This window comes from Bos mutus, chromosome 20, assembly GCF_027580195.1.
Source record: "Bos mutus isolate GX-2022 chromosome 20, NWIPB_WYAK_1.1, whole genome shotgun sequence".
NCBI lineage: Eukaryota > Metazoa > Chordata > Mammalia > Artiodactyla > Bovidae > Bos > Bos mutus.
The window spans coordinates 19,688,290-19,715,484 of NC_091636.1; the positions used below are offsets into that span (position 1 = coordinate 19,688,290).

General features: G+C 42.4%; 1 protein-coding gene across 2 annotated transcripts in view; it reads right to left on the reverse strand.

Annotated features, from left to right (window-relative positions):
- The window catches only part of DEPDC1B (DEP domain containing 1B), a 97,552-nt gene extending 84,467 nt beyond the window's left edge, over positions 1-13,085 (reverse strand). For both annotated transcript variants that reach the window (XM_070357829.1, XM_005889056.2), the window contains exons 1-2: positions 12,958-13,085; positions 5,947-6,212 (exon numbers count right to left, since the gene is read on the reverse strand). In XM_070357829.1, the coding sequence (XP_070213930.1) occupies positions 5,947-6,212; positions 12,958-13,005 (314 nt within the window). In that variant the 5' untranslated portion in view covers positions 13,006-13,085. The remainder of the gene's footprint in view (positions 1-5,946; positions 6,213-12,957) is intronic.
- Positions 13,086-27,195: the final 14,110 nt, after the last annotated feature.

Below are 27,195 nucleotides of genomic sequence, written 5' to 3' on the forward strand. Positions count from 1 at the left end.
ATTAACTTGAAGTTCTTATCCCCCACTTCAAAAGATGCTGTTGTTTAGTCATTAAGTCGTGTCAAGTCAGACTCTTTAGTGACCCCAAGGAATGTAGCCCGCCAGGCTCCTCTGTCCATATGGCAACAATGAAGACTTTTTTCCAGGACCACAGGAGCATTTGGATTTCTTTCACTAGAGGTACAAATAGAAACTTTTCAAATCTCCAGTATTTTAAACGTGTTATTGGCATATAGTAAAATTGATCACTTTTTCCATTGTGTGTGTGTATGTGTATACTGCTCTATCAACAGACACTTGTGTAACCACCATCCCAATTAGGAAACATTTCCATTATTCACCAAAAACCTCTCTCCTGCTCTGACTGTATAGTCACACCCCTCACTGCACCCCATATACACAGCAGCATTCCATACAGATGTTCAGTGTTTATCCATTCACCCACGGAGGGACAGTTGAGTCAGTGGAGCAGCTATAAACATTCACATGCAAGTTTTTGTGTGAACATAAGTTTTCATTTCTCTAGGGTAAATGCTCTGGAGCAGAATATGGAGTCATATGTAAGTAATACATGTTTAATTTGAAAAGAGACTGAAAAATTGTTTTCCAAAGTGACTTTGTTTTTCAAAGTGTTAACCAACCTAGACTTCCCACCATCACTGGATGAGACTTCCAATTGCTCTGCACCCTCACTAGATTCTGGCATCATCAGTATTCTTATTTTAGCCATTCTACTAGGTATATAGAGGTATCTCACCAGGGTTTTAATTTGCATTTCCCTAGGGCTCTAATGATGAAGTGTCCTTTCAAATCTATTTTTTGAGTTGTTTTTTCACAGTTGAGTTTTGCAAATTTTTTATATATTCTTGATATTAGTCCACTTACTTGTGGTTTACAAATATTTTCTCCCCAACAGTCGCTAGTCTTCTCATCGTCTCACTAGCGCCTTTCACACAGCAAAAGTTTTTAATTTTGATGAAGTCCAATTTATCATGTTTTTGCTTTTATAAATCATACGTTTGATGTCATGTCTAAAAGCTCCTTGTCTGACTCTTGGGTATAAAGATTTTCTCCTGTTTTTTTAAAATTTTCATAGTTTTACACTGAAATCTATAATTCACTTTGAATAAATTTTTGTATAAAAAATGAGGTTTAGGTGGAGCTTCATTTTTTTGCATGTAGATGAACAGATGTTTAATTGTTCCAATGTTGTGACTGCCGGTGGTATAGTGGCGAGCACAGTTGCCTTCCAATACTTTCAATGTCATTCGCCAAAAAGACTGATCTCTTCCTTTAAAGGAGCTTTTATATTTTCATCAAAAGTCAATTGGCCATATTCTTAAGTGTGTTTCTGGACTCGATTCTGTTCCACTGATCCAAGCATCCATCTACCCCTTCACCAATACCAGTCTTCATTACTGGGGTTTATAGGGTAAGTTTTCAAACTATGGAGCACGATTCCTGTTTTTTACATTAAGAACTGTGAAACTTATATTCAAGAAACCTGACAAAATCTACATGACAAATTTTAGGTTCAAATTAAAATAAACATGTTGGAAATAAGCCAGAAAAAATAAAAAAGCTAATATAAGAGAAAAGACAGAAAGAAAAGGAGAAACTAAGTAGAAGAAAAAGAAAAGGGGAAAGAATTGGGAACATGAGATGATTCATATAAAGAGACAGAAGCAGAAGGACGAAGAAAAAAGGAACAGGAATACGTAGAAGAAGAAAATGGTTCCCTACACGTTAGATCAGAGCTTCTCTGGTGGCTCTGTGGTAAAGAACTACCTGCCAATGCAGGAGACGAGGGTTCAATCCCTGCGTCAGGCAGATCCCCTGAAGGAAATGGCAACCCACTCCAGTATTTCTGCCTGGGAAATCCCATTGACAGAGAAGCCTGCTGGGCTATAGACCATGGGGTCGCAAAGAGTTAGACACAACTTAGCAACTAAACAACACATTAGCTCGCACACACTACACTGGAACTAGTGAATTCCTCTCTGTAAACCATGAGCATCCAGTTACAACTGCATTCCAGAGCTAGCACTGGTAACGAGAGCAGGGCAAGGGCCAGGTAGAGGCTCCAGATCAAGGACCTATCCCGCTAAAAATCTGAAATAGACCAACCAAATAGACCAATAGCTCTTCTTATTAAATAGTCCAAACAACCAAACAGTATACACTTCTATTTTTATATAATCCACTACATTCAGTTCAGTCACTCAGTCGTGTCCGATTCTTTTCGACCCCATGGACTACAGCATGCTAGACTTCCCTGTCCATCACCATCTCCTGGAGCTTGCTCAAACTCACGTGCATCGAGTCGGTGATGCCATCCAATCATCTCATTCTCTGTCGTCCCCTTCTCCTCCTGCCTTCAATCTTTCCCAGCATCAGGGTCTTTTCTAAGGAGTCAGTTCTTTACATCAGGTGGCCAAAGTATTGGAGCTTCAGTATCAGTCCTTCCAATGAATATTCAGGACTGATATCCTTTAGGATTGACAGCTTGGATCTCCCTGCAGTCAGAGGGACTCTCAAGAGTCTTCTCCAACACCACAGTTCAAAAGCATCAATTCTTCAGTGCTCAGCCCTGTTTATGGTCCAACTCTCACATCCATACATGACTGCTGGAAAAATCATAGCTTTGACTAGACGCACCTTTGTTGGCTTTGGCGTTGCTGTTGGCATTAGGTTCAAATAATCCCACGTAACTATCTGTTCACATACATAAATGGGTGATTCAGGGATCAGCATGGAATTTCCTGGTGTTCTATTTAGATGCTTCAAAGAGACAAGTGTCTGGTTCTCTGAAGATGAAATATCCACTCTGTCTACTTCACAGGGTTGTCACAAAGATCAAATGAGATCATAAAGAGAAACTGCTACATAAACTGAAATTTCTCGTAAAAATACAAGGTAGTGCAGGTTCTTTTAATCTGAAGTTGAGGGCCACAAACTTGGTTAGACACAGATGATAGCATCCGTCTGGCTGGACGATGATGACCCTATGATGACCCCAATGACTATGATGTAATTGTCTTCACTGGTAGCAAATCTAGCCACTCTTTCTAGTCATCCGTGTTACCAACAGCAAAGAAGTGGTTCAGTAAATAGCTCTGGACCTTTCTCTGCAATATCTCTGATTGTTAGGAACATTCTCATATTAATTCACTATTTCCTATTATTCTTAGATTCTTGAAAAATAAAATATAGTTAACACATGTGAATGCAATCACACAATAAATACATTTTTTAAACTAGAAATAAGATTTAATACAGTAGAAAATAAAAACATAACTCATCATTTCTGTTATAAAATTCTGTGTGTGTGTGTAATTTCTGTCTTCAAAAAATACTCTAAGAGTCTTTATATTTCATGTTGCTTTGTCTGCCTATGCCTTTCTGTAACCGAGGCCCAGGCAACCACCCATCCCTACATTTACATAAGCATTTCAGCTGATTATGTTCACCCTACCTCGTCTATTTGAGAAGACAGTTGATCATTCAGTATGTATTACATAGTACTTAACACATTCCTGGAATTCTGTGACTATATGAACACATGTTGACTACACCGACTATTTCTTGTTTACTATTCTGTTTTCTCATTCAGTCCTTAAATTAGTTAACAAGCTAGTCAACCTCATGCTGTGGAAATGGAGGCAGTCGGGCACACCGCAAGAACACAGGCCTCAGACGCAGAGCCCTCAGTCCAAATTCTCTTTTCCTACCACCTGAGTGACTGTGGACAAGCTGGTACCTTTGGTCTCATTAATTTCCTTATTTTTAAGATTAGATAAGAGACATCTGCAGGTGCTGAGGTAAAGGATGACTATGCAGTGGCTCTGGTCCATCACAGGCACTCCACAATGCTAGCTCCTTTCTTTCCAGTAAGAACTCTGAGCTGCCCATTCCGACTTCGACACTATTTACAGAGGCTCCTCCTCCACAAAGCATTGTAGGCATTTACCTTATAGATTCTTCACCTATTTTTCAAATCTAATATGCCTCGAGCTCCTGATGTCGCTCAAGGGCTCTCATTGTGGTTTGGCAGTGGTACTATTCGACCTCAAGGAGCAGGTGGGCACTGAGCAGGGAGGGCAGCCTGTCCCCAGTCCTCCCCGGGGCGCTGGCGAGCCAGTATGTCATCCCGAGCTGTATGCTCAGTCTTGGAAGCTGCCTCATGCCAACAGGCGCCTCTGCACTCCTGAGTGAGCTGACTCTCAACTCAGGGCACGGGCCCCTTAACAAACCATTGAATGTCTAAATAGACTTCATCCCCAATTAATCTGAGAACATCAAACACCAGTTGTTAACATACAGGACTTAACACTAGAAAAACAGAAAGCTATGCATCTTCAAGTGGTAGATAATGAAAGAGGTACTACTCCCTTTATAACTCACAAGTATTGTATAAGAGAAACTGGGTAAAAAAACCCATTATTTCATGGGTGAATGTAATCTATCTGTGCACTTTATTTTTTAAAGGACAAACAATTAAGTCTTCATACTGAGGTGAGACACGCTCTGACAGTCACTACTCGGGGGCTGGCTCCTGGAACAGGCTCCTGTTTTACTCGCCTGGCATCTCTGAAAGCCTCATGGGACTCAATGGATGGTACCCAATCTAAGGTCACAATAAAACACTCTAAGTTACTCCTCCAGACAACCTCCTAGAAGTGTGAGCTACCTCTTGATGGGGTACAAGCAATTATAGCTTCCCAAGAGAAACAACCACTTAAGCATTCCCAATGAAGTGTGTCATGGGGAACCAGGGCTAGAGTCTCCACTGCCTGATACTAATAAGCACTATGGTCTCAGAACAGGCTAATATCACCCAAGATTCTAATTAAAAGTTGGATCAGCAAGCCAGAAATAACTGCCAAGTAGAGAGACAACTAATTGCCCAGCTGACAAGCCTGATGCCTAGAGGAGGAGACTGTTGATGAAACTCCATGAGGAAGTTAGATCCTAAACATACACCAATGTCTGGTGTTAGCCTGAGTGCTGCTGACCACCCTCCACTTGCTCCACAGCCTTCCTCAGCAGCTAGTCCCAAAGGAACTAAAGACATGACTTAGGTAGGGAACAGTCACATTTTCTCTGCTCAAGGCCAGGTGTCCCAGTGGCCCCAAAATGCCTCGCTGAAGTGCTGTAAGAACATTCCTTATTCTTCTATTGGAATAAACAACAGCAAATATTAAGGGCTTGTCATCTTCATTTCTTCCTTTAATCCCTCACAGGTTCTTGGTGTTCTGGTAGCCCTCTCTGTAGATAACTCAACGATTCCTCTTTTCATTCTTCTTTAAGTATTCCCCCATTTCCTGAGTCTCAAGCAGGCCCTTTCCACCTCCAGGAATAAACCAGCCTAGCGTGCAATGAGAAGGGCAGTGTCAACAGAGGGACATCCTTGCCCTCAGATTATTGCATAATAAGTAAGCAATCACAGAAGAGCACTGAAACGTGGTGGGGAGCAGCCATGCACTGCAGAGTTAATCTGAGACATGGGGAAATTCCAGCACAATTCTTCATGATAAGCCTGAGCTCTACTTGAAGACGAGACACCTCTGCCACTAACCCCCTGAACACACACCCTCACGCTGCTCAGAAAGGTGCAAGCCAGAGCTACTGTTTCACCCTTTCAGATTCCCCAGGAGAGACACTCTGCTACTATAGCCATCCTTCCAGGTTACGGAAGGCACGAAAAGGTTCCATTACTGAAAGCCACTGCAACAAAAGACTACTTAACGGGTGCTCTATGAAGCCAAGAACAAGCACAATCAGTTTTCTCATAGCAACAGATGCAGTTCTCCACCCTGCAAATCACAAATACAAGCATCCCTCCCGGGGACAAGGCAAGTTCTCTCACAGGAGGAATTTCATCAGACTGACCAGATCTATGCGTGCTCCCCATGCTCCTCCCCATCAGAGCTGACATGCCATTACCTGTACAAGTGACGGTTGTCCTCAAAGTCTTCCTGGCCCCATTTTCCCTTGATGTCTTCAATAACATGGTTCTTCAGGAATTTTTTTAGCAGTTGGACCGTTTGTTTGCGGGTCACTTCGGGGCCAAAGTTTTGGCTGCGCCTCAGCAGCTCGTGTAGCCAATCCACAGCTTCAGTCGCTGTGAAGCAATGCTCATAACTTTTGAAACGACAGCGATGTTTCCGTAATGGCATCTTGGCGCGAAAAAGTTCAACTGTTTCATTCCACTTGGGGCAAAAACAGAGGAAAGTATTTAGTGAATTTTTTAAAAGGTTACTGCATCCCAAATATTTAGGACAACAAATGGTGTTTTTCCATTTAAAAGACTGCCTTAATAAGAGAAGCAGTCGAAGTTTTTTTTTTTTCTATTTACGACCTTTAAATGTTAAGGTAACTTTATATAGTACCTGGTGTCAAAGCATGTTTAAAAATTCTGCACAATACTTTCCTATTCCAATACAAGCAAGCTTCCCATACAGGGGCCAAGGGTTTGATCCTGGTCAGGGAACTAAGATTCCACATGCCACATGATGCAGCCAAATTTAAAAAAGAAAAAAAAAAAATTTTAATCTAGATATCCACGCCATTATCAGCCATCCCAAAATTAAATGAAATGTTCACATGTGATGTTCTTCCTACATAATTACTCCATTTCCTTAGGACCCGTCATCCCACCAGTCCTACAAGTTCCGAAAATTCAGTCTTACTCTTAGGACCATTCTCTCTTCTTTCATGCTCCTCTTTCAAGTCTATTAATTTACAGACTCTGCATCTTATTTTTTACCTACCTTCCTACTGAAATCAGTCCTTCCTTTTTCTTTCAACGATAGCTCTGAGCTCAACATATTCTTTTTATTTCGCCCAACACCGTAACCTCGTTTTCCTCGTCTTCCGAGTTTCTCTTTATACTCTCCGCTGCCCAGTCACCTCTGCACCTGTGGTCCATTCCTCTTCTCCCTTTGATCGCTAGCCTCTCTCAAGCACAGTAACCGTCCCTGAGTACACAGCACCACGTGCGTCAAGGGCCCAGGTCGGGTCTATTCACGCATGCTCCCTGGACGTGCAGCACAGGACACAGGCAGGTACTCAACACGCAAATGCCTAACTGGTCTTTCCCTTTTCCTATTTTTATTAAACCACCTCCTAACTTCATGCAATTTAATTCTACTCTGATTCTCAATCATGTCTTCCTCCTGGCCAAATTCAAACATCTTTATGCCCTCTGCATATCAATTTTTCTACTTCATTTGACACTATAAGCCATGCTTCAAATTAAGTTGGTCCAGATTTAAACTTTTTAAACTCTTAAAACCACACACAAAACAAATGCAATCTGTAGAGTAAGATAACATATAACCAGAATTTCTAAGACAAAATGAAAAATTCAACTCAAGAAAGGGCATTCAATAGAAAAATGAAAAAAACACTTAAACAGGCACTTCACATAAAAGAATCTCCAAATTTACCATAGTATATGCAGAGATGTTCAATCTCATGAATTAGCAGTGAAATGCAATAAATCCCCAATGCAATAATATACATGCCTACAGAATGACTAAAATGAAAAGACGGGCAATACTAAGTGCTAATCAGAACATGAAGCAACCAGAAATTATGTGCACACTGTATAACCCAGAAATTCCATTCTTAAGTGTGTATATATATTCCGCAGAAGTATGTTAACCAAAAGCCACACTGTTCAAAATAGCACTATTCTTACTTAATTACATTCTTACTTAATTAATTAAAAACCCAAATGTCCATCAACATAAGAATAAACAAATTCATGCAACAGAATACTGTAATGAGAATAAACAAACTATTGCTTCATGCAGTAACATAGATGAATAACACAGATAAAATGTAATTGATAACTGTTTTTTGCTTCTCAACACGAGTCAAATTACAAAACACAACACTGAGTGTTGAAGTCAATCAGTTCAGTCACTCAGTCGTGTCCAGCTCTTTGTGACTCCATGGACTGCAGCACGCCAGGCTCCCCTCTCCATCACCAACTCCCAGAGCTTACTCAAACTCCTGTCCATCAATTCAGTGATGCCATCCAACAATCTCATCCTCTGTCGTCCCCTTCTCCTCCCACCTTCAATCTTTCCCGGCTGCTGCTGCTGCTGCTGCTGCTAAGTCACTTCAGTAGTGTCTGACTCTGTGCGACCCCATAGACGGCAGCCAACCAGGCTCCGCTGTCCCTGGGATTCTCCAGGCAAGAATACTGAAGTGGGTTGCCATTTCCTTCTCCAACGCATGAAAGTGAAAAGTGAAAGTGAAGTCGCTCAGTCGTGTCCGACTCTTAGCGACCCCATGGACTGCAGCCTACCAGGCTCCTCCCTCCATGGGATTTTCCAAGCAAGAGTACTGGAGTGGGGTGCCATTGCCTTCTCCAATCCTTCCCGGCAACAGGGTCTTTTCCAATAAGTCAGTTCTTTGCATCAGGTGGTCAAAGTATTGGAGTTTCAGTTTCAGTATCAGTCCTTCCAATGAATATTCAGGACTGATTTTCTTTAGGATGGACTGGTTTGATCTCCTTGCAGTCCAAGGGACTCTCAAGAGTCTTCTCCAACACCACAGCTCAAAAGCATCAATTCTTCGGTGCTCAGCTTTCTTTATATCCAACTCTCACATTCATACATGACTACTAGAAAAACCATAGCTTTGACTAGACAGACCTTTGCTGGCAAAGTAATGTCTCTGCTTTTTAATATGCTGTCCAAGTTGGTCACAGCTTCTCTTCCAAGGAGCAAGCGTCTTTTAATTTCATGGCTGCAGTCACCATCTGCAGTGATTTTGGAGCCCAAGAAAATAAAGTCTCTCACTGTTTTCATTGTTTCCCCATCTATTTGCCATGAAGTGATGCGACCGGATGCCATGATCTTAGTTTTCTGAATATTGAAATGTGCTTCCTATTTTTTTCTCTTGAACATTATTCCATTTCTTTACTTCTTAGAATCAAAAATATTATGATAGTGGAGTTATAATACAGCACTGGCCAGGGACTTCAGAGATAAACAAGTGCTAGATATAGGTGTACTTGCCACACACTGGCAGTGTGAACTTGACCATGTCAGTTCACCACTTTAGGCCTAAATAAAATGAGAGTCCCCTTCACAGATCACAGCCTTGTTGTGGCAAGGGGGCTTGCATTACTAATGAAGCTACAAGCTATGCTGTGCAAGGCCATCCAAGACAGACAGGTCAAAGTGAAGAGTTCTGACAAAACGTGGTCCCCTGGAGGAAGGGATGGCAAATCACTCCAGTATTCTTGCCCCAAAAACCCCATGAACAGTACAAAAAAAGACAAAATATATGACACCAGAAGAGGAGCTCTCCCAGGTCAGAAGGTGTCCCCCTGGGGAAGAGCAGGGAGCAATTACTAATAGCTCCAGAAAGAATGAAAGTGCTGGGCCAAAGCAGAAATGATGCTCAGTTGTGGATGTGTCTGATGGCGAAAGTAAAGTCCAACGCTGTAAAGAACAATATTGCATCAAACTCCAGGAGACAGTGAAGGACAAGGGAGCCCAGTGTGTTGCAGTCTATGGGGTCGAAAAGAGCTGGACACAACTTGGCGACTAAACAAAAACAACAAAATGAGAGAACTGGGATCTTTAGAGCCCATTCAAACTCTCAGAGTCAATGACGCCCTATAAGTCTTTTAAAGTTTACCTGTTACATCAGAAGATACAACTCAGAATTAAGTTCAAAGAATAGATTGGTAGATTTATGCTGTTTTCAGAAAAATCAATTTTCTTTCTCATCATTTCTTGTTAACTAAGGTTTACAGAACTATTTAATACATGGATTACAAAAATGAAAGTTATTTCAGTGAAGATGAGTAAATTGCTAATTAGCGTCCATATTCACCATGAATTGACTTACAGAGTCTGTCATTTGATTTTGGGCATAGACATTTACCTAGTCCATAAAATGTTATTTTCAGATAAGACTTTGGTACCTTAGAAAATGGAGCTGTACATGGTTTGAGAAAGTATAGTGAGCCGTGAAAGGAGGAAGCAAAGGCCCACTCACTGAGTACCACGAGGTTTTTCCCAAGCTTTTCTGAAGATTGGGTTGAGTGTGATGGTGGGAGAAGATGGAAATGGTAAACTGGGAACCAGGGAGGTAAGCAGAGCCGAGGCAGAGAAAGGGGGCTAGCTGATTCAACTGATAAAAGCTGATAACACTTAGAGACTTTACAATGGGGGGGGGGGGTACCTGTAATGACTACAGAGATCACCAATAAATCAGGAATTCTCACTTAAAAAAAAAAAAGCCTATCACCTTCTGTGTTTTCAAAAATCTGAGTTTAAGTTCAAGATTCTCAAACAGAATAAAGTCGAGAACTAATTGATACTTAGCAAATTCTGGTGAAACTGAGGTGTTTTCATCAATTATTCACATAATTTAGTTTCCTGTTTAACTTGATCAGTCTTGGCTAAATGTGACTTGAAAATCGCTTCTTAGGAACTGAAACTTCTGAAGAACAGAGTACTTTTCTTCATAAATTCTTTTGATAATACTTTAATGTGACTCAGAATCAAGAGTGTCTTTCACATAGGCAGGCTCCATCTACAGAGTTACTTCGTACAATTCTGTGAATATGAGATTTTAAAAGTTTCAATTATCATGTAATTTATTTTTTTAGTCTAAAGCTGGAAGAAGGGGAACAAGTCACCCCAAGATCCAGCGTCTGTTTCCCCTGTGCAGTGAATAAATTGGCAGTTGTTCAGTCGCCAACTCACATGGACTGCAGCGCACCAGGCTTCCCTGTCCCTCACCATCTCTGGGAGTTTGCCCAAGTTCATGTCCATTGAATCCGTGATGCCATTCAACCATCTCATCCACTGTTGTCCTCTTCTCTTTCTGCAGTAGGAGAATATTACTTTCCCTCCACAAAGGAGAGTAAGCTTTTTGGCTTTTTTTGTTTTTTAAGATCTTTTTTGATGTGAGCCATTTTTAAAGTCTTTATTGAATTTGTCACAACGTTGATTCTGCTTTACGTTTTTTTGTTTGGAGGGTGTAGGGTGTTGTTCTTTTTCCTTTTTGCGGGGGCGGGGATGGGGGGGCACCTAAGGCATGTGCGCTCTTAGCTCCCTGACCAGGGATCAAACCCACAGCCCCTGCACTGGACGGAAACGTCTTAACCACGGGACAGCCAGGGCAGTCCCAAAGAGAGTCAAGTTTTTGAATGTCCCTGATAAAGCACAATCTGTATCTCATCCCTAAAGATGGACCGACCAATAGCCTTGACCCCAGATGGTTCCAAGTGGTAGCTGCTGCTGCTGCTGCTGCTGCTGCTAAGTCGCTTCAGTCAAGTCCGACTCTGTGCCACCCCATAGACGGCAGCCCACCAGGCTCCCCCGTCCCTGGGATTCTCCAGGCAAGAACACTGGAGTGGGTTGCCATTTCCTTCTCCAGTGCATGAAAGTGAAAAGTGAAAGTGAAGTCACTCATTCGTGTCCAATTCTTAGCGACCCCATGGACAGCGGCCCACCAGGGTCCTCCGTCCATGGTATTTTCCAGGCAAGAGTACTGGAGTGGGGTGCCATTGCCTTCTCCGTCCAAGTGGTAGAGGCACTGTGAAATGGAACTTGATAAGAAAACACTATTTTAAAAAACACTACTTGTCCCCTGTCACCAGCATCCATACCTCTTAGAGACTAGCCCAAAGGAAAACCTAAATTTATATGAATTTTTTAAATGAATAAATCAGTATGGGTCATATGTATACCTATGGCTGATTCATGTCGATGTTTGACAGAAAACAATAAAATCCTGTAAAGCAATTATCCATCAATTAAAAAATTAACAAATTTTTAAAACATCATTATGGGTGTCTGAAGTGGATTATTTGCATAAATGAGGGCAATAACATCTTCCATCCTGTTATCTTTTCCTGGATATTGCTTAGGGGTGCAAGGAACAATGAGCCTAATTCTCGAGTTAGCTGTGGCCAGAAGTGGTGACAGACCAAGGAGTGCAGTCTCTTCCTCCGAAATCACCTTTAAGCTTTCATAAAAAGTCGTCTAAAACCGACCCTGGACATGACCAAATTATCTCCACTTATTCCATTATGAAATTGCTATAATCACTTGCTTCGGGTCACAAAGAAATCAAGTATGCCTCAGAACTCTGATTAACAACGCTCTTCTCCCAGGAAAAAAAGGCAGCACCCTGGACCACTGGGGTCTGAAAGAAAGTGAAGTCGCTCAGTCGTGTCGGACTCTTTGAGACCCCATGGACTGTAGCCCATCAGACTCCTCTGTCCATGGGATGTTCCAGGCAAGAGTACTGGAGTGGGTTGCCATTTCCTTCGCCAGGGGATCTTTCCAACCCAGGGATCGAACCTGGGCCTCCCGCATTGCGGGCAGACGCTTTACCGTCTGAGCCATCAGGGAAGCTGTGAAGGCTCTTTCAAATCATCCGTCCGGGCCCACCCTTCCCCTTCATTTAGGTGGGTGCTGATAGAAAAAGAAACATCAGGAGCCGGAAACGTGGCCAGAGAGATCCATCTCTGTTTAGGGTACCGTTGCAAAGAGCCTCAAGTGTCAACCACAAGTGACACTCAGGATGACACGCCCTGCCCGTAACTGGCGGCGGGTGGCCCGAAAATGACGGACTGACGGTCTTTCCTTTCCCGGCGGGGGACGTAGGGTTCCGGAGGACCAGGAAAGGGGAGGAGGGTGCCGTCGTGCTCTTCCGGGCGCTTTAAACCCGGAGTCGCCGTTCACTGGCGAGAACCCAGCCACCGTCACGGGATCCAAGCCGCGCCCACCCTCGACAGGCTGGGCCCGCGACCGGGCTAGCCTTTAAGCATCTAGAATTTGGCCTCACAGGCTGAAACACGCCCCGCCTCCAGAACTCGGCCGGACTAGCTCTGGAGAAGCGAGGACTGAAGAGTCAGCGGTCGGCCCGCAGGCCGGGGACTCGCTTCGCCCAGACCCCCGTACACACACTCACCAGCCTGGTGGCCCGGTATGGCCCGGGCCCCACGATGCGGTGCTCCATGGGCCCGCACGCCACGGCGGCGACCAGCGCCGATCCCCGAGTCCCAGGCGCCGCAGTTTGAATCCCGAGCCCACGCGCTGCAGGCGCTGATTGGGCGGCGCGGCGGCACGTGACGGGAACTGCGGGGCGGGGCTGTCGGAGCCCCAGGGAGGGGGCGGTGGGCGGCTCCTTCCGAACCTCCGGCGGAGGAGCGAACCACAAGCTTGAAACCAACTCTGTTCGAGTCCGTGCCCACGCCTGCCCAGCCTGCGCGCACGCAAGGTGTCTCCACAGAGGGGTCGCTCTGAACTTGTGTATTTCGGAGACCGAAACCCGGCCGGGCTGGACAGACAAATCCGTGTACACCCTTTCAAGTGCGCGGTTGAATCTAGAGGTTGCGGCTAAGATTGGGAGAAGTGGGTAGTGAAAGGGAGCGAGTGGACAGCCTCTTTCAAGTGGAGGGACGTGTGAAAACTAGATAAGAGCACTTGGCCACCGGGAGTGTCGACAGCGTGAAAGAACAATAAAGAGCTGAAGAAGAGCCCCATTCAGCTTCCTTTGTTGTTCTTTTGGTAGCGTACTCTTTCCCAGGAACTTGAGTTCTTTGGTTTTTTTTTTTTGAGTCTAACCGAAATTTTCAGTCCTGTGCCGCAGGGCTGTGAGGTGTTTTTTGTTTCTCAGGATTTTCCCCCTAGGACTTCATGATCTGATTTGCAACTGTTCAAAGGACAATTGAGGTCATTCTCTACCTACCAGTCGAATTCAAAGTTCAAATCTGGTCCCCTCAGCGATCATTCTGGATAAGATATAATGAGAAAGAGACAAGGCAGGGATCAGATGCCCATGCTCTATTAATACCCTTCTTCCATTTCCTGAATTAGATATGTATTAGCTGCATTTTCGGAGAAGGCAATGGCACCCCATTCCAGTACTCTTGCCTGGAAAATACCATGGATGGAGGGAGGAGCCTGATAGGCTGCAGTCCATGGGGTCGCTAAGAGTCGGACACGACTGAGCGACTTCACTTTCATTTTTCATTTTCATGCATTGGAGAAGGAAATGGCAACCCACTCCAGTGTTCTTGCCTGGAGAATCCCAGGGACGGGGGAGCCTCGTGGGCTGCCGCCTATGGGGTCGCACAGAATCGGACACGACTGAAGCGACTTAGCAGCAGTAGCAGCAGCAGCTGCATTTTAGAAAACCCCCAAAATTCCTAAAATAGTACATATTTATTACTTTTGTAATCAGAAAAAAAAAAGCAATAAAGATACTTTTTTACTTCCAATCTTATTAGAACTTTGTGGGGGTTTTTTGACTTCTAAACTCCGTAGAGCGTGCTAAGTCGCTTCAGTAGTGTCCCACTCTTTGTGACCCTAAGGACGGAAGCTCACCAGGCTCTTCTGCCCATGGGTTTCTCCAGGCAAGAATACTGGAGTGGGTTGCCATGCCATGCTCCAGGGGATCTTCCCAACCCAGGGATTGAACCCACATTTCTTACAACTACCTGCATTAGCAGGAGAATTATTAACCACTAGGTCCGCTTCCGAAGCCTCCGTAGAAGGGACACCAATGGGGCACAAGAGACAGAAGGGAAAAAGGATTTCAGGGTCTTGTCCATCTGGAAACTGTCGTCACTTGTCATAGAGGTGGACTTGGGATCTGATAAAAAAAACATCATGCCCTGCTTCTTGAGCATTTTCCCAAGAGTCCATCATGAGCAAAAGACAAGACAGTTCCTTTTTCTGGAAAGATATATCTCCCGACGATCTATGTATAAGGCCACAGTCTTTGTAAATATATAAAAGTCCACAGTCTTTGTAAATGTAGTTTAAATTCAAACTACATAAAGACTGATTATCTACAGTCTCTCAGCATCATCAACTGGGAGATTTCTCACCCTCTCTCTGCCCTAAATTGCTTTCTACCTTTCTGACTATGTTCCAGGCACAGTCCTCTTTCCATTCAAACCTCATAGTCTCTGCACCATTCCCCTGCTGGGAATTTTCTTGCCCCAGCTCTTTGTAAGCCATTCAGATCATATGCTGACTTCACACCTGACTTGTCACTGACATTAAGAAGTTCCAAGCTGTTGAGCAAAAGCAACATAGGCCTCAGGTATTTTGTGGGTTTGGAGGCTGTGTTTCTCAGTAATGCCCCAGGAATTCCTGACTGCTACATGCAGGCCTGCTGCTGCCTGAAAGTTCTCCCAGCCACCTGGATGGGTCATTTCAAAAGAACTCCTCTGTTGAAACCCAAGTCAGTGCTTACATTCAACTTGAGCCTTTCGGATTGTACGGCAGCTATCTTCAGTTGTATTTGTTGGCATTTAGCCCATCAACACTATTTGCCAAGGTTCTTAGAATTGTCATATCAGTGACTTGATTTCCATGCTTATTGGTCTATACTGTCACTGTTCTATTAGGAAATCTTCCCCCAAAGCTTGTATTAACCTTATTCACCTACAGGCACATCATGTTCTTTTGGGTATGGTGAAAAAGAAAGGACAAAAATATATGGAAAACATAAAACCACACTATTTCTTTGAAACTGTTGAATAATATTTTTATTTCAGCATTTTAAAAATAAATGCCCCAGAGAAATAGAGGATTTATATTTATTTATTCATTGCAGCTAGATACAGAATGGAAACAGGGCTTTTGAGGCTACATTATGGGCTATAGGATTTGGATTTTACTCTGAATTTTTGAAAATATATTAGAAAGTTTTCAGTGTGTCAAGATCTTAAGCAGGGTTTTTAAAGCATCATTCTGGCCATTGTGTAGATAATACACTGGAATGGGTGCAGGTGAGGCGTGGAAGCAGGAAAAGCAATTAGGGATACTGTAGCAATACACTAGTAGGAAAAGTAAACAAACATGATTGGTACAGTGTTTGTCACACAATGACTTTCCACAAATATTTGTTGAATGAATAAATGAATGAGCAAATGAAACTAACCTTCAGTTATTTATCTCCTGAGGTCAATTCAGTTCACTTTATCTATAAGTGTATTTCTTATATGTATGTACTCTACAGTATAATAGCTAACTTTTATATTTTCAATGTAACCTATACAATTTGCTTCTGAAACTACTACTCTGTTAGTTCTTACTGTTAAAGGATTATCCATATTTGTTTCTCCCTTTTGAATCTGGGAAGATACAATCCATACTCCATGCCTTGTATTATAAGCACATGCATAAACACACACACACATGCACACACATTTCCTGCCACCTCACAATCACGCCATTAGAGTCTGGAGTTAGCACCTGAAAATCTTTAGCAAGGATCTAGCTGAATGTATTCTTACATTTGCACACAAGTTCAGTTTCTGGAATGTCATAGCCATGCTTCTGTTTTGCTATAGCTAAGTATAATTCTCTAAATCCAGGAAAGTATACTGATGGGAAAAAAAAATTTTTTTTTTAACAGACATTGGTTTGTCCAAGAAACGTAGGATGAATTGCAGGAGGAAGATCCTGGAGATGAGAATCTCCAAGGTAGCTTGTTTAAAATCCTAGGTACCTAGATGGCATAGGTGGTTGATGGGTTTGACTCTTTATCAGCAGCTGCAAAGATCCATGTACATATTTCTAATTTTGATGAGGCAGAACTTTAAAACTCCCACCTTAGAGGCTAGTGTGCAAGAGAATGTCATCCAGCTTGAATATAAGCCCAGCCAACCCCTATGAGTTTCTGTTCAATATGACCTTGATATTCTCTACTGTTTTTGTTTATGTATCTTATGGGGACAATATTATGCTATCCTCGTATTTCAGAATTACTCAAGTCAGTGGACTTATTCTTCATAAATGCCAAAAGCTGGAATTTGGATATGTAGCCTGTATAGTGAAACATCCAAATAGAAATGACCCATGGTTGAAAATATTAGCTCAAGAGGGGAGGGTAGAGTTGGGGAAATTGAAGCCCTGTAGATAAATGAGGACTTTGAGGAAGGAAGAATATAGAGAGAACAGAGGCCCTCACTATCCCATCTCAGCCCTTTAGCTTACTACCCTGACTGACTAGTTTCTCTGACCCATAAATCTGCTGCTTCACCTCTGAGTCTAGGCTTGTCTGCCCACTCCTGGCATTTCATCTTCTGAGATTCCTCAGCCTGCCCTGAGCCAGTGCTAGCTCAATTAGGGAATCATCCTAATCGCTTGGTTCCCTCCCTAGAGGCTTGAACTCCAGGCTTCCATCCAAGATTTCCCCCTCTATTTCACTGTCAAAGGCTCAAGATTCAAGTTTTCACCTCAGCAGAATTACAATCATTACCTGTGATTGAACTTTCAGGTAGCAAACAAATTTTGAAATGTTAAATTCCAGTATCGGTACAGTACATAAATTGCCTGACCCCCATAACCCCCAGTTGAGTTCAGTTCAGTTGCTCAATCATGTTTGACTCTTTGTGACCCCATGGACTGCAGCACGCCAGGCTTCCCTGTTCATCACCAACTCCTGGAGCTTACTCAAACTCCTGTCCATCGAGTCAGTGATGCCATCCAACCATCTCATCCTCTGTTGTGCCCTTCTCCTCCCACCTTCAATCTTTCCAAGCATCGGGGGGCTTTTCAAATGAGTCAGTTTTTCACATTAGGTGGCCAAAGTATTGAAGTTTATAGCCCCTAAGCTCAGTTTTAAGAAAAATCTAAAGATAGGATAAAATGATCTGCACTTTTAAAAGGTTCATCACAAATGTTCCCTGAAGTAGCAAAGATACTTAGTATAGCCCTAAAGAATTCAGTTTACAAAAAGGAAAAAAAAGGTAGAGGAGGACAAGCATGTGCAGAACTTTTAGAAAGCACTACTGCAACCCACATCTTGTAGTTAGTAAGGTGCCCGGGGCAGAGGTAAGACCCTCTGGGCAGCAGAGGGTCCTGGGAGCCAAGGCCCATGGACTACAAACACACGCAAGAGCCCAGAGAGGCAGAAGTGGGACAGTGGTCGGCAGCACCGAGCCAGAGCAGAATGAAAATGAGACTGGGAGGCAGAAGCAGTTGGGGAACAAGGAAGGTCTGTGAGCTGCGCTTGGGGCAGGGTGTCTGTATGTACGGGGCTATCTTGAAGGACTAACAAAGGCAGCAGTGGTGATTGTATTCGCCTACAACACCGCCACTCTTATTTTCTTTCAGAGCCAAGTGACTGAAACTGGCTTGAATAAAAAAGAAAAGAGTTATTTTAAGCATTTCATCCTTATTGATGACTTCTCTTTCGTTTTGTTTTGATGACTTCTTTATATTTTGTGGTTTTCTTTTGTTGATTTCCAACACAGATCTTTTTCCTTTCATTCTTTCAAGTTTTTACTGGGTTATAACGCATGGACATTACCTATATAGGGCTTGGGGAATTTTCACTGACTGACCACATCTTTGTAACCAGCACTCTGATCAAGAAACAAAACCCTCTGATCAAGAAACAAAACCTAACTAGGGCCGGAGCCGACCTCCAGTCTCCACCTGCCTAAACATAACTGGTGTAGATCTTCTACTGTGCAAGAAAAAAAGAAACAAGGAGTTTACCCTAAAGCTAAAGGGGGAATAAGAGCTAACTCACAAATAACCCAGAATTTAGTCCACCTACATTGTAACTCAAAAGCCAGCTATAAAAAGTGGAGGGGAAGGAGACAAAAGGATTTTATTTCGTGGACAAGTGCACACAGCATTCAGCTTACAGCTTGACCAGATATACCATTTGTGGATTTTTGTGGGTTTTCCCCTTTCATTTAAAATTAAAGAGAGGCCTTCTAGACATTCAAACCCTCTTGACTACATTTCCTTATTTAGCTGTCTCTGAAAACTCTCTAATTGGAGGGCTCCTGAAATTAACGACAGGGCAGTGCTTTGATTTCAGCTCCAGTGAGGAATTAGAAGGGAGAGAAGCTCCTCAGTTTCCTTGTGAAGTGACCTCCATCTCATCTACATACCAGAACCCTGGAGACTTATTTAAAACACAGATGCCAGGCTAACTCCTCTCCTGAAAGTAGCTTCTTTGGGGCGCAGGGGGACCAGAGGAGTGAACACAGGTATGCCATTATTATCTGATTCTCTCCATCAGACCAGCTGAGGTCTGGAGTTGGGCTCTGCCAGAGGACCTGGGCAGCATTCTAGGAAAAAATGCTTCTTACATGTTCATCTTTGCATGATGATAAAGTTATCAGAAATATCCTAAAGAAATGTTAGACAAAGGTTGTAAGGAGAGTCAGATTTCTCAACTGAGCCTGGAAAAGTACAGAGCCCAAGGAGATGGGAACAGGGGAGGTATACCTCAAATGAGACAGGAGGTTTGAGGCAGAACCTGGAATAGCTACAGAGCTGCAGGGCAAATAGTTAGAATCAAGTTTTAGCGATAAGGACCACAGCTTCATCTGCTAAGGATTCTTGCCCCCCAAATTGAAACTGAACCTGACCATACCTCATTTTCTATCACGCAGTTACTGATTTTCAGGAAATGCAGAGGATGGAAAAATAATGAGGTGTGGGGTTGCAACTGGTAATATTTGGAACATGGGAGAATCTGTGAGTGACCAGCTATTTGCAATTACAAGGAAGAAGGTAGGTGGAGAGTAGAGGGAGAACCCATAAGACATCTGAGACAAATGAAACTAATCACAGCATGTGGGTATTATTTAGATCATAATTCAACCTACTTTAAAAAATTTTTAAACTAAAAATGTTTAAATACAATTGTGGGACAATTGGAAGATGGAATATTGAAGAGATATTTGAAGATAATCGAGAATTAGAGTTTAAAACTGTATTGTATGATAGTTATCTTTTAAAAGACTCAGTCCTTAAGGGCATGGATCAGAATCACCTGGAGGACTTGCGAAAATGCAGATTACTGTGTCTAACCCCCAAAAGTTCCTAATTCTGTAGAACTTTCCTGGGGCCTGAAAATTTCCATTTCTAACAAGCTGGATAATGAGTACATGAGAGTTCTTTATTCCTGTTCTCTCTACTCTTGTTATGTGTGTAATTTCTATTTTTAAAAGGGTTTATTTAAGATAAGAGAAAAGAAAAAAATTGAAAAAGTGTTTGACAATATCCATTTCTGAGTTTTCAAAAAAGCTCTCAACGAACTAGAGAATACAAGGGAGCTTCCTCAACTTAATAACAATCTATGAAAATCCTCAGGTAATGTCATACCTGATGAAAGACCAAATACTTGCTCTCTAAGATCAGGAACAAGACAAAGATGTCTGCTCTTACCATTTCTATCCAACACTGTACTGGAGGTTCTATCTAGCACAATGAGGGAAGAAAAGGAAAAAGCACCCAAATTGGAAAAAATAAAACCATCTTTTTTCTTTTTTTTAACAAGTGGAAAGAGGTTTATTATGTACATAGAAACAAGAGCTTGTGACACTGTTGAATGGATAGATGCAGATCAATGGAACAGAAGATGTATGACTTTGTTGTTATTTAATTTCCAAAGTCAGCTTTAATACAAGAGACTTAATTAGCATTTCCCCAACAGTAGCTGGATCTTTCTAGGTAAAATGCCGAGAAGCATTTCCTCTAACAAGTCACTGCAATCGTTTTGGATAATTCAGCAGTCCTTCCTTTGTCCATCACTTTTTTGTTGTTGTTCTTGATGATTCTCTCAGTTTTTTAGCTGCCTTTCCGATAACTTCAACCAACTCCAGATATTTCCTTCTAAATAATTTCACTGTTATCTGTATGGTTCTACTTAATTGTATTACAATTATTATTTGTATGTAAGTTTTTTCACCTTAGATTGAGAACTCATTGAGGTTGGGGACCATGACTTAGAGAGTAAAACCATCTTTACTTACAGACAACTTGATAACCTACGTAGAAAATTCTATGAGGGCCATAAAATAGCTACTAGAACTAATGAGAAAGTTCTGGAATACTGTGGCCAAGGACAGACACTACAGTTGGGTAGGAGCTGAAAGGCTGTGAGGAGGGGCTTTCGATCTTTATTTTCTGAAGCCTCTAGGAGCTTTTGTTCCTTCTGAGCTTGCATCCTATCACAACCTGGGGGCATTCCCTGACTAACGTTGACACTGAATACTTATTCCTTACCTAATCATATTTCTCCAAGGAGAGGCTTCTTACAGCAGCAGTTCTCAAGCTTGTCTGAACATTGGAATCACCTGAGGAGCTTCAAAAACTCCTGATGCCTGGGTTCCACCTCCACAGAGTGATTTAATTATGGACTCACGGATTCCTTGTTTATTTAATGAATTATGACCCATTACTGTCATTGTCTTTTTGAAACCAGCTCTTGCATTGTTTCCATATGTCCCCATTAGTTTTTAAATGGTGTCTTTATTTTCTGCTACAAGATATTTTAAGCTCATCAGATATATTTGCTTCTCCAGACCCGGAGTTGACCATTTCTCCAAGGAGCACCTATTGCCTTTAATTCGAAATGGTATTTATTATGCCTTTTCTCTTTGATACAAACAATGAAATTTTTTTTATCTTTGTCTCCTGAATCTTGCGTCTATTTCCAGGTTTGTTCTAAACTCATGCAGGTTAAAAATAGGTGCTATTATTAACTCCTCTACCCCTCAATGCCTGACCCAGTGTAATATAGAATAGGCTCACAACTTATCGTTACATTACTATATTGAGTCAACGGATATTTTTCGAATACTTACACTGTGCTAAGAACCCAGGATTAAAATTTGAAGCAAGACAAACAGAGTCATGGCCTTCCTGCGGTTACAGTCTAGTGAAAAAAGCACATATGAATCAGAAGATTATATAAACATTTAATTAAAAACACTGTAAGTGCTCTAAAAAATAGGCACACTGAGTTCTAGGCATACATCAGGGAGTCTGATATATTCTGGGTTGGGAAAGTTTCCCTTAAAATAGGAAATGAGGGACTTCCCCAGCCGTCCAATGGTTAAGACTCTGCTTCCACTGCAGGGGGCGTGGGTTCCACCACTAGTTGCAGAACTAAGATCCCACATGGTGTGATGCAGGAAAAAAAAAAAAAGACAAAAAAATAGGAGTTACTCAGTTCAAAGGAAAGAGGATTTTGTGTGTGTTCGGGGCAGTAAGGGAGTAGTGGATCTAGCAGTTTCCAGACTTTATCTCTTTATCTAGAGATAAAGAGAGGAACTCGGAATATCTGAGAAACCAAAAAAATGCTGAAATCTTTGTTCAGTCATTGCTGTTGTTCAGTCGCTAAGTTTTGTTCTACTGTTTGCAGCCCCATGGACTGTAGCACGCCACGCTTCCCTGTCCTTCACTGTTTCCTGGAGTTTGCTCAAACTCATGTTCATCGAGTTGGTGATGCCATCCAACCATCACATCCTCTGTTGCCCCCTTCTCCTCCAGCCTTCAATCTTTCCCAGCATCAGGGTCTTTTTTTAATGACCCGGCTAGGGTAAGGAGCTGTAGGGTAGCTGGTCAGCTGGGCAGATGCTGACTCTGCAGGACCTTGAAAGCATGTTCAGGGTTTCACTTTTAATCTTCCAGGTAACTGAAAACCATTGAAGGGCTCAAGCAGGAAAGAGACAATATTTGATCTATATTTTAAAATGAATATTGACAAATGCAAAAAAGACTGGCTGAGTCAAGGGCACACATCAGCACTCCAGCTGAGAGGCTCTTTGCAATCATGCACAGAGAGCTGACAAGTAACATGTACCAGGGTGGTAGCTGTGAAACCTCACTGGCACTCCCTTTCCCTAAACCTAGCACATGCCTGGTGGGCTGCAGTCCATGGGGTCACCAAGAGTCGGACACGACTGAGCGACTTCCCTTTCACTTTTCACTTTCATGCATTGGAGAAGGCAATGGCAACCCACTCCAGTGTTCTTGCCTGGAGAATCCCAGGGACGGCAGAGCCTGGTGGGCTGCCGTCTATGGGGTCGCACAGAGTCGGACACGACTGAAGTGACTTAGCAGCAGCAACAGCAGCACATGCCCATTTTGTGGCCCATTTTAAAGATTTCGACAGACAATAAGAAATCGAGTTATTGAGCTCCTCCTTGAGCCCAACCCAACCCTGGATGCAGCCCCTACTCTATCTGTTCCCCTTTTTTCTTTGATAAGGGAAAACAGAAATTCCTCTTTTATTTGAGAAGGGAAACACAGAAGTGAAATTGGAGTTGATAATGGTGGGAGTTTAGGAACACACAGATACACAAAGCCAATAAACAAACATGCTCTAAAAGCCTACAAGGCAGGGTAGAGGTCTCTGGAGGAAGGGAAAGAAAAGGATAACAGCTGGAAACTTGTTTGACTGTTTTGCTAGGAGGAGGAAAAGATGGGTGAGAGGGTTAGGGAGGGAAGTGTCTGAGCACAGGGCTGAATGTCACCATTTCCTTACTTCAAAGGATCTGCCTTTTTACCCTCATAAATGAAGCACTGAGAGTTCAGAGAATAACCTGAATGATTCCTTAAAACTATGTATAATTTGTGAGGCATGTGGAGATGCTCTAAATTTTTTTTTAAGCTTTCCAACTCTTTCTACAATGCTAGCAGAACTGACAGCAAATCTGATTGACATAGTAATGCAAAGAGGAAGGAGCAACATAATGTTACCATCTTAACCATTTTCAAGTCTACATTTCAAGTAGTGTTAAGTACATTCTCAGTGTTGTGGAACCAGTCTCCAGAACTAATTCTGGTGAAATTGAAACTCTGTACCCATTAAACTCCCTGCTCCTCTCTTCCCCCAGCCCCTGGCAACCACCTCTACTTTCATCTCTATGAAGTTGACTACTCTATGTACCTCATATAAGTGGAGTCACGCAGTATTTGTCTTTTTGTGTCTGGCTTATTTTACTCATCAAAATGTATTTAAAGTTGTAACATGCCGACGGAATTTCCTTCTTCCCCCCGCCCTCAACTGCACTGCATGGCATGTGGGATCTTAGTTCAATTTTACTTCTCCAACCCCAGATGAAACTCGTACCCTTTGCATTGGAAGCACAGAGTCTTAACCACTTCCCCACCAGCGAAGTCTTAAGAAGTCTTCCTTTTTAAGGCTGAATAATATTCCATTGCATGTATATGCCACAGTTTGCTTACCCATTCATCCTTTGAGGGACACTTGAGTTGCTTCTGTTAGGTAGTTAGAATAGGAAAAAGGAGTCCAAAATGGCAGGGGCTAAAAGACAAAGAAAGAGAAAAGCCCACAAAAAAGGAACGAAAGAAAATCTGGAGAACAGAGTGAGAACTTCAGGCGAAACAAACACAACCCCTTTCTTGGCTAGCCCAATTTGCATAGGGCAGGCTCAGGGGGGAGGAGACAAAACGTATAAAAAGAGGAAGCCAAGACAGATTGAGGCCTCTCCTTTGGGGCTGGCCCACACTCATGCCTCTAGGGTGTATTTTGCTTGTGGAATAAAACTCTGAGCTGTTACAGAGCTGTAACACTGGTCCACCATTTCAAATCTTTGCTGTGGTGAGACAAACCCGAGGAAATTACACACTCCCCTGAAGCTTCCATCTTTTGGCTAGTGTAAAGAATGCTATAAAAGAGAACTGACTTGTGGGTGCCAAAGTGGAATTAATTGGGGGAGGGATGAAGTGGGATGTTGGGGTTAGCAGATGTAAGCTTTTATATATAGAACGGATAAACAACAAGGCCTTACTGTATAGCAAAGGGAATATATCTAATTTCCTGGAATAAATCATAATGGAAAAGAATATAAAAATCAATTTATATATGTGTATAACTGAGTCACTTTGCCGTACAGCAGAAATTAACACAACATGGTAAATTAACTATACTTCAATCAGTCAATAAAAAGGGAATTAAAAAAAGATTACTATGAACATGAGTATACAAACACCTCTTTGAGACCATGCTTTCAATTCTTTTGTATATATACCCAAAGGTGGAATTGCTGGGTCATGTGGCAAGATCAAACCAGTCAATCCTAAAGGAAATCAACCCTAAATACTCGCTGAAAGAACTGGTGCTGGAGCTGAAGCTCCAATACTTTGGCCTCCTGATACAAAGAGCTGACTCATTGGAAAAGACCCTGAAGCTGGGAAAGACTGAGGGCAAGAGGAAAAGAGGGTGACAGAGGATAGGATGGTTGGATGGCATCATTGACTCAATGCACGTGAGCTTGATCAGAATCTGGGAGATAGTGAAAAACAGGGAAACCTGGCATGCTGCTGTTCATGGGGTTGTAAAGAGTTGTACACTATTTAGCTACTGAATAACAACAACGATGGTAATTCTATTTTTAATTTTTTGAGGACCTACCAAACTTTTCTCCATTTCAGCTGCAAAAGGATTTCAATACCTCCAATTTACCAACCTTCATTATTTCCTGTTTGTTTTTTTAAAATAAATGAGGGTGTGTTTATTTAAGTATACATATTTATTGCAAAAATTAGAGATACAGAAAAATATAAATGAAAGAAAAAACAAAAATGCTTTAAAATGTTCCATTTTAAAATGAGGAAATATAGGATTGCTATGTAAATAGCTGTTTTAAAAAATGCAAAGAGATTAGTTAATAGAAAAGTGACCAAAGGATAGGCACAGGAAGGTGGGCAGGGACAAAAGAGAAGTAGCCAACATGAAATGTGAAAGGGTTGGTATCTGGTATTGTGGAGACGAGAGCAGGAGCCTGCATAGTTCACTGGCTACTTCTACCTGATGAGGACACAGTTGAAGGGGCTTCATTCAGCTACTTCAGCTGGAGGGGTGTCAAAGACACTCTGTTCTGTCCTGTACAGACTGTAACCCCAACTGGTTTATCCACTGAACACAGGAAAATGGAAGCTAGACAGCCAAAGGAAACACTGCCTTCCCTAACTCTGAAACCAATGATATATTTGGAATGCTCCACAGAAGATACAGAAATGAACTGAGCCCATTAAAATCTCTAAAAACACAAATGATATGGTTATAGCACATATTTTGTTTTAGAGATAAGAATGCTGGGAAACAATTTTGGAAAAGCAAGAATATGAAGCACTCTGTCCATACTGTGATGCTAGACAATAGTCTGCTCTGCATTCCCTGTCGGTTATCATACTGGGAGCAAAGCATCTTACCAGGGGAACGCTGATGGCACAGACTCCTACTGGAGTCTGAAGCTATGTGGTGGTTTGGAAACAAGCCCTCAAATGCATTGAAGCACCTCCCCTAAAGAGGTGGGTCTCCCCAGTGAATCCAGGGGGCTTGTGACCGTTGAAGCAGATAGAGTATGACAGAAGTGATTCCATACGGCTTCTGGAACTGGGTCCTAAAAGGCCATTCAGTTCTCCTCAGTTTTCTTGGACCACTCACTCTACAGAAGTTCCTTTACTGGGTCCTCACTCCAGAAACCCAGCCTCCATGCTGTGAAAAGCCAAGCTTGGGAGAGGCTAAGTGTTGGTGCTGGCTGACAGCACAGCAGAGCCCAGCCTTGGGGGCATTTCAGCCCAGGAGCCAGATGTGTGGATAAAGAAGCCTCCAGATGACTTCAGCCCTCAGCCTTTCAAGGCATTCCTCACCTTCTGAATCTTCAGAACAAGAGGCCCCAGTCATCATGGAAGGGAAATGAACAATATATGCTGTGTCCTGTCTAAATTCCTGATCCAAAAAACCTGTGGACCTTTGTCTTTCAATGCCACTGTCACTGTCTTTGGGATCATTTGCCAAATATGTATGTATATATATATATATATATGAAATATGTGTGGAGAAAACTCTTAATTCAAAAAGATGCATGACCTCAATATTCACAGCAGCATTATTTACAACATATATATAGGCTTCCCCAGTAGCTCAGTAGTAAAGAATCTGCCTGCAATGCAGGAGATGGGAGTTCAGTCCTTGGGTTGGGAAGATCCATGGCCCCTGGAGGAGGGCATGGCAACCCACTCCAGTATTCTTGCCTGGAGAATTACATGGACAGAGGAGCCTGGTGGGCTACAGTCCATAGGGTCACAAAGAGTCAAACATGACTGAAGTGACTTAGCAGGTAGGCAGGCAAGCATATATGTATATATACATATATTTGTTTTGGGATCATTTGTTGAGGAACAGTAGATAACCCAACCAACCAGTTAAATTACTAGTGCTACAAAGAAAATAATTTGAACTACTGGTTGACTATTGATTCACCGCATCTAATAGAAGAATTAGTGTAGTTACAGGTGCCTAAAAATCAGAGAACACAGACTCTTCAGCTAGCAGTCACTTTCTAAGAATGCTGTCTTCATTCCACAGAGAGATTATCCTTATGGGTGAAAACCCTGATAGGCTGTG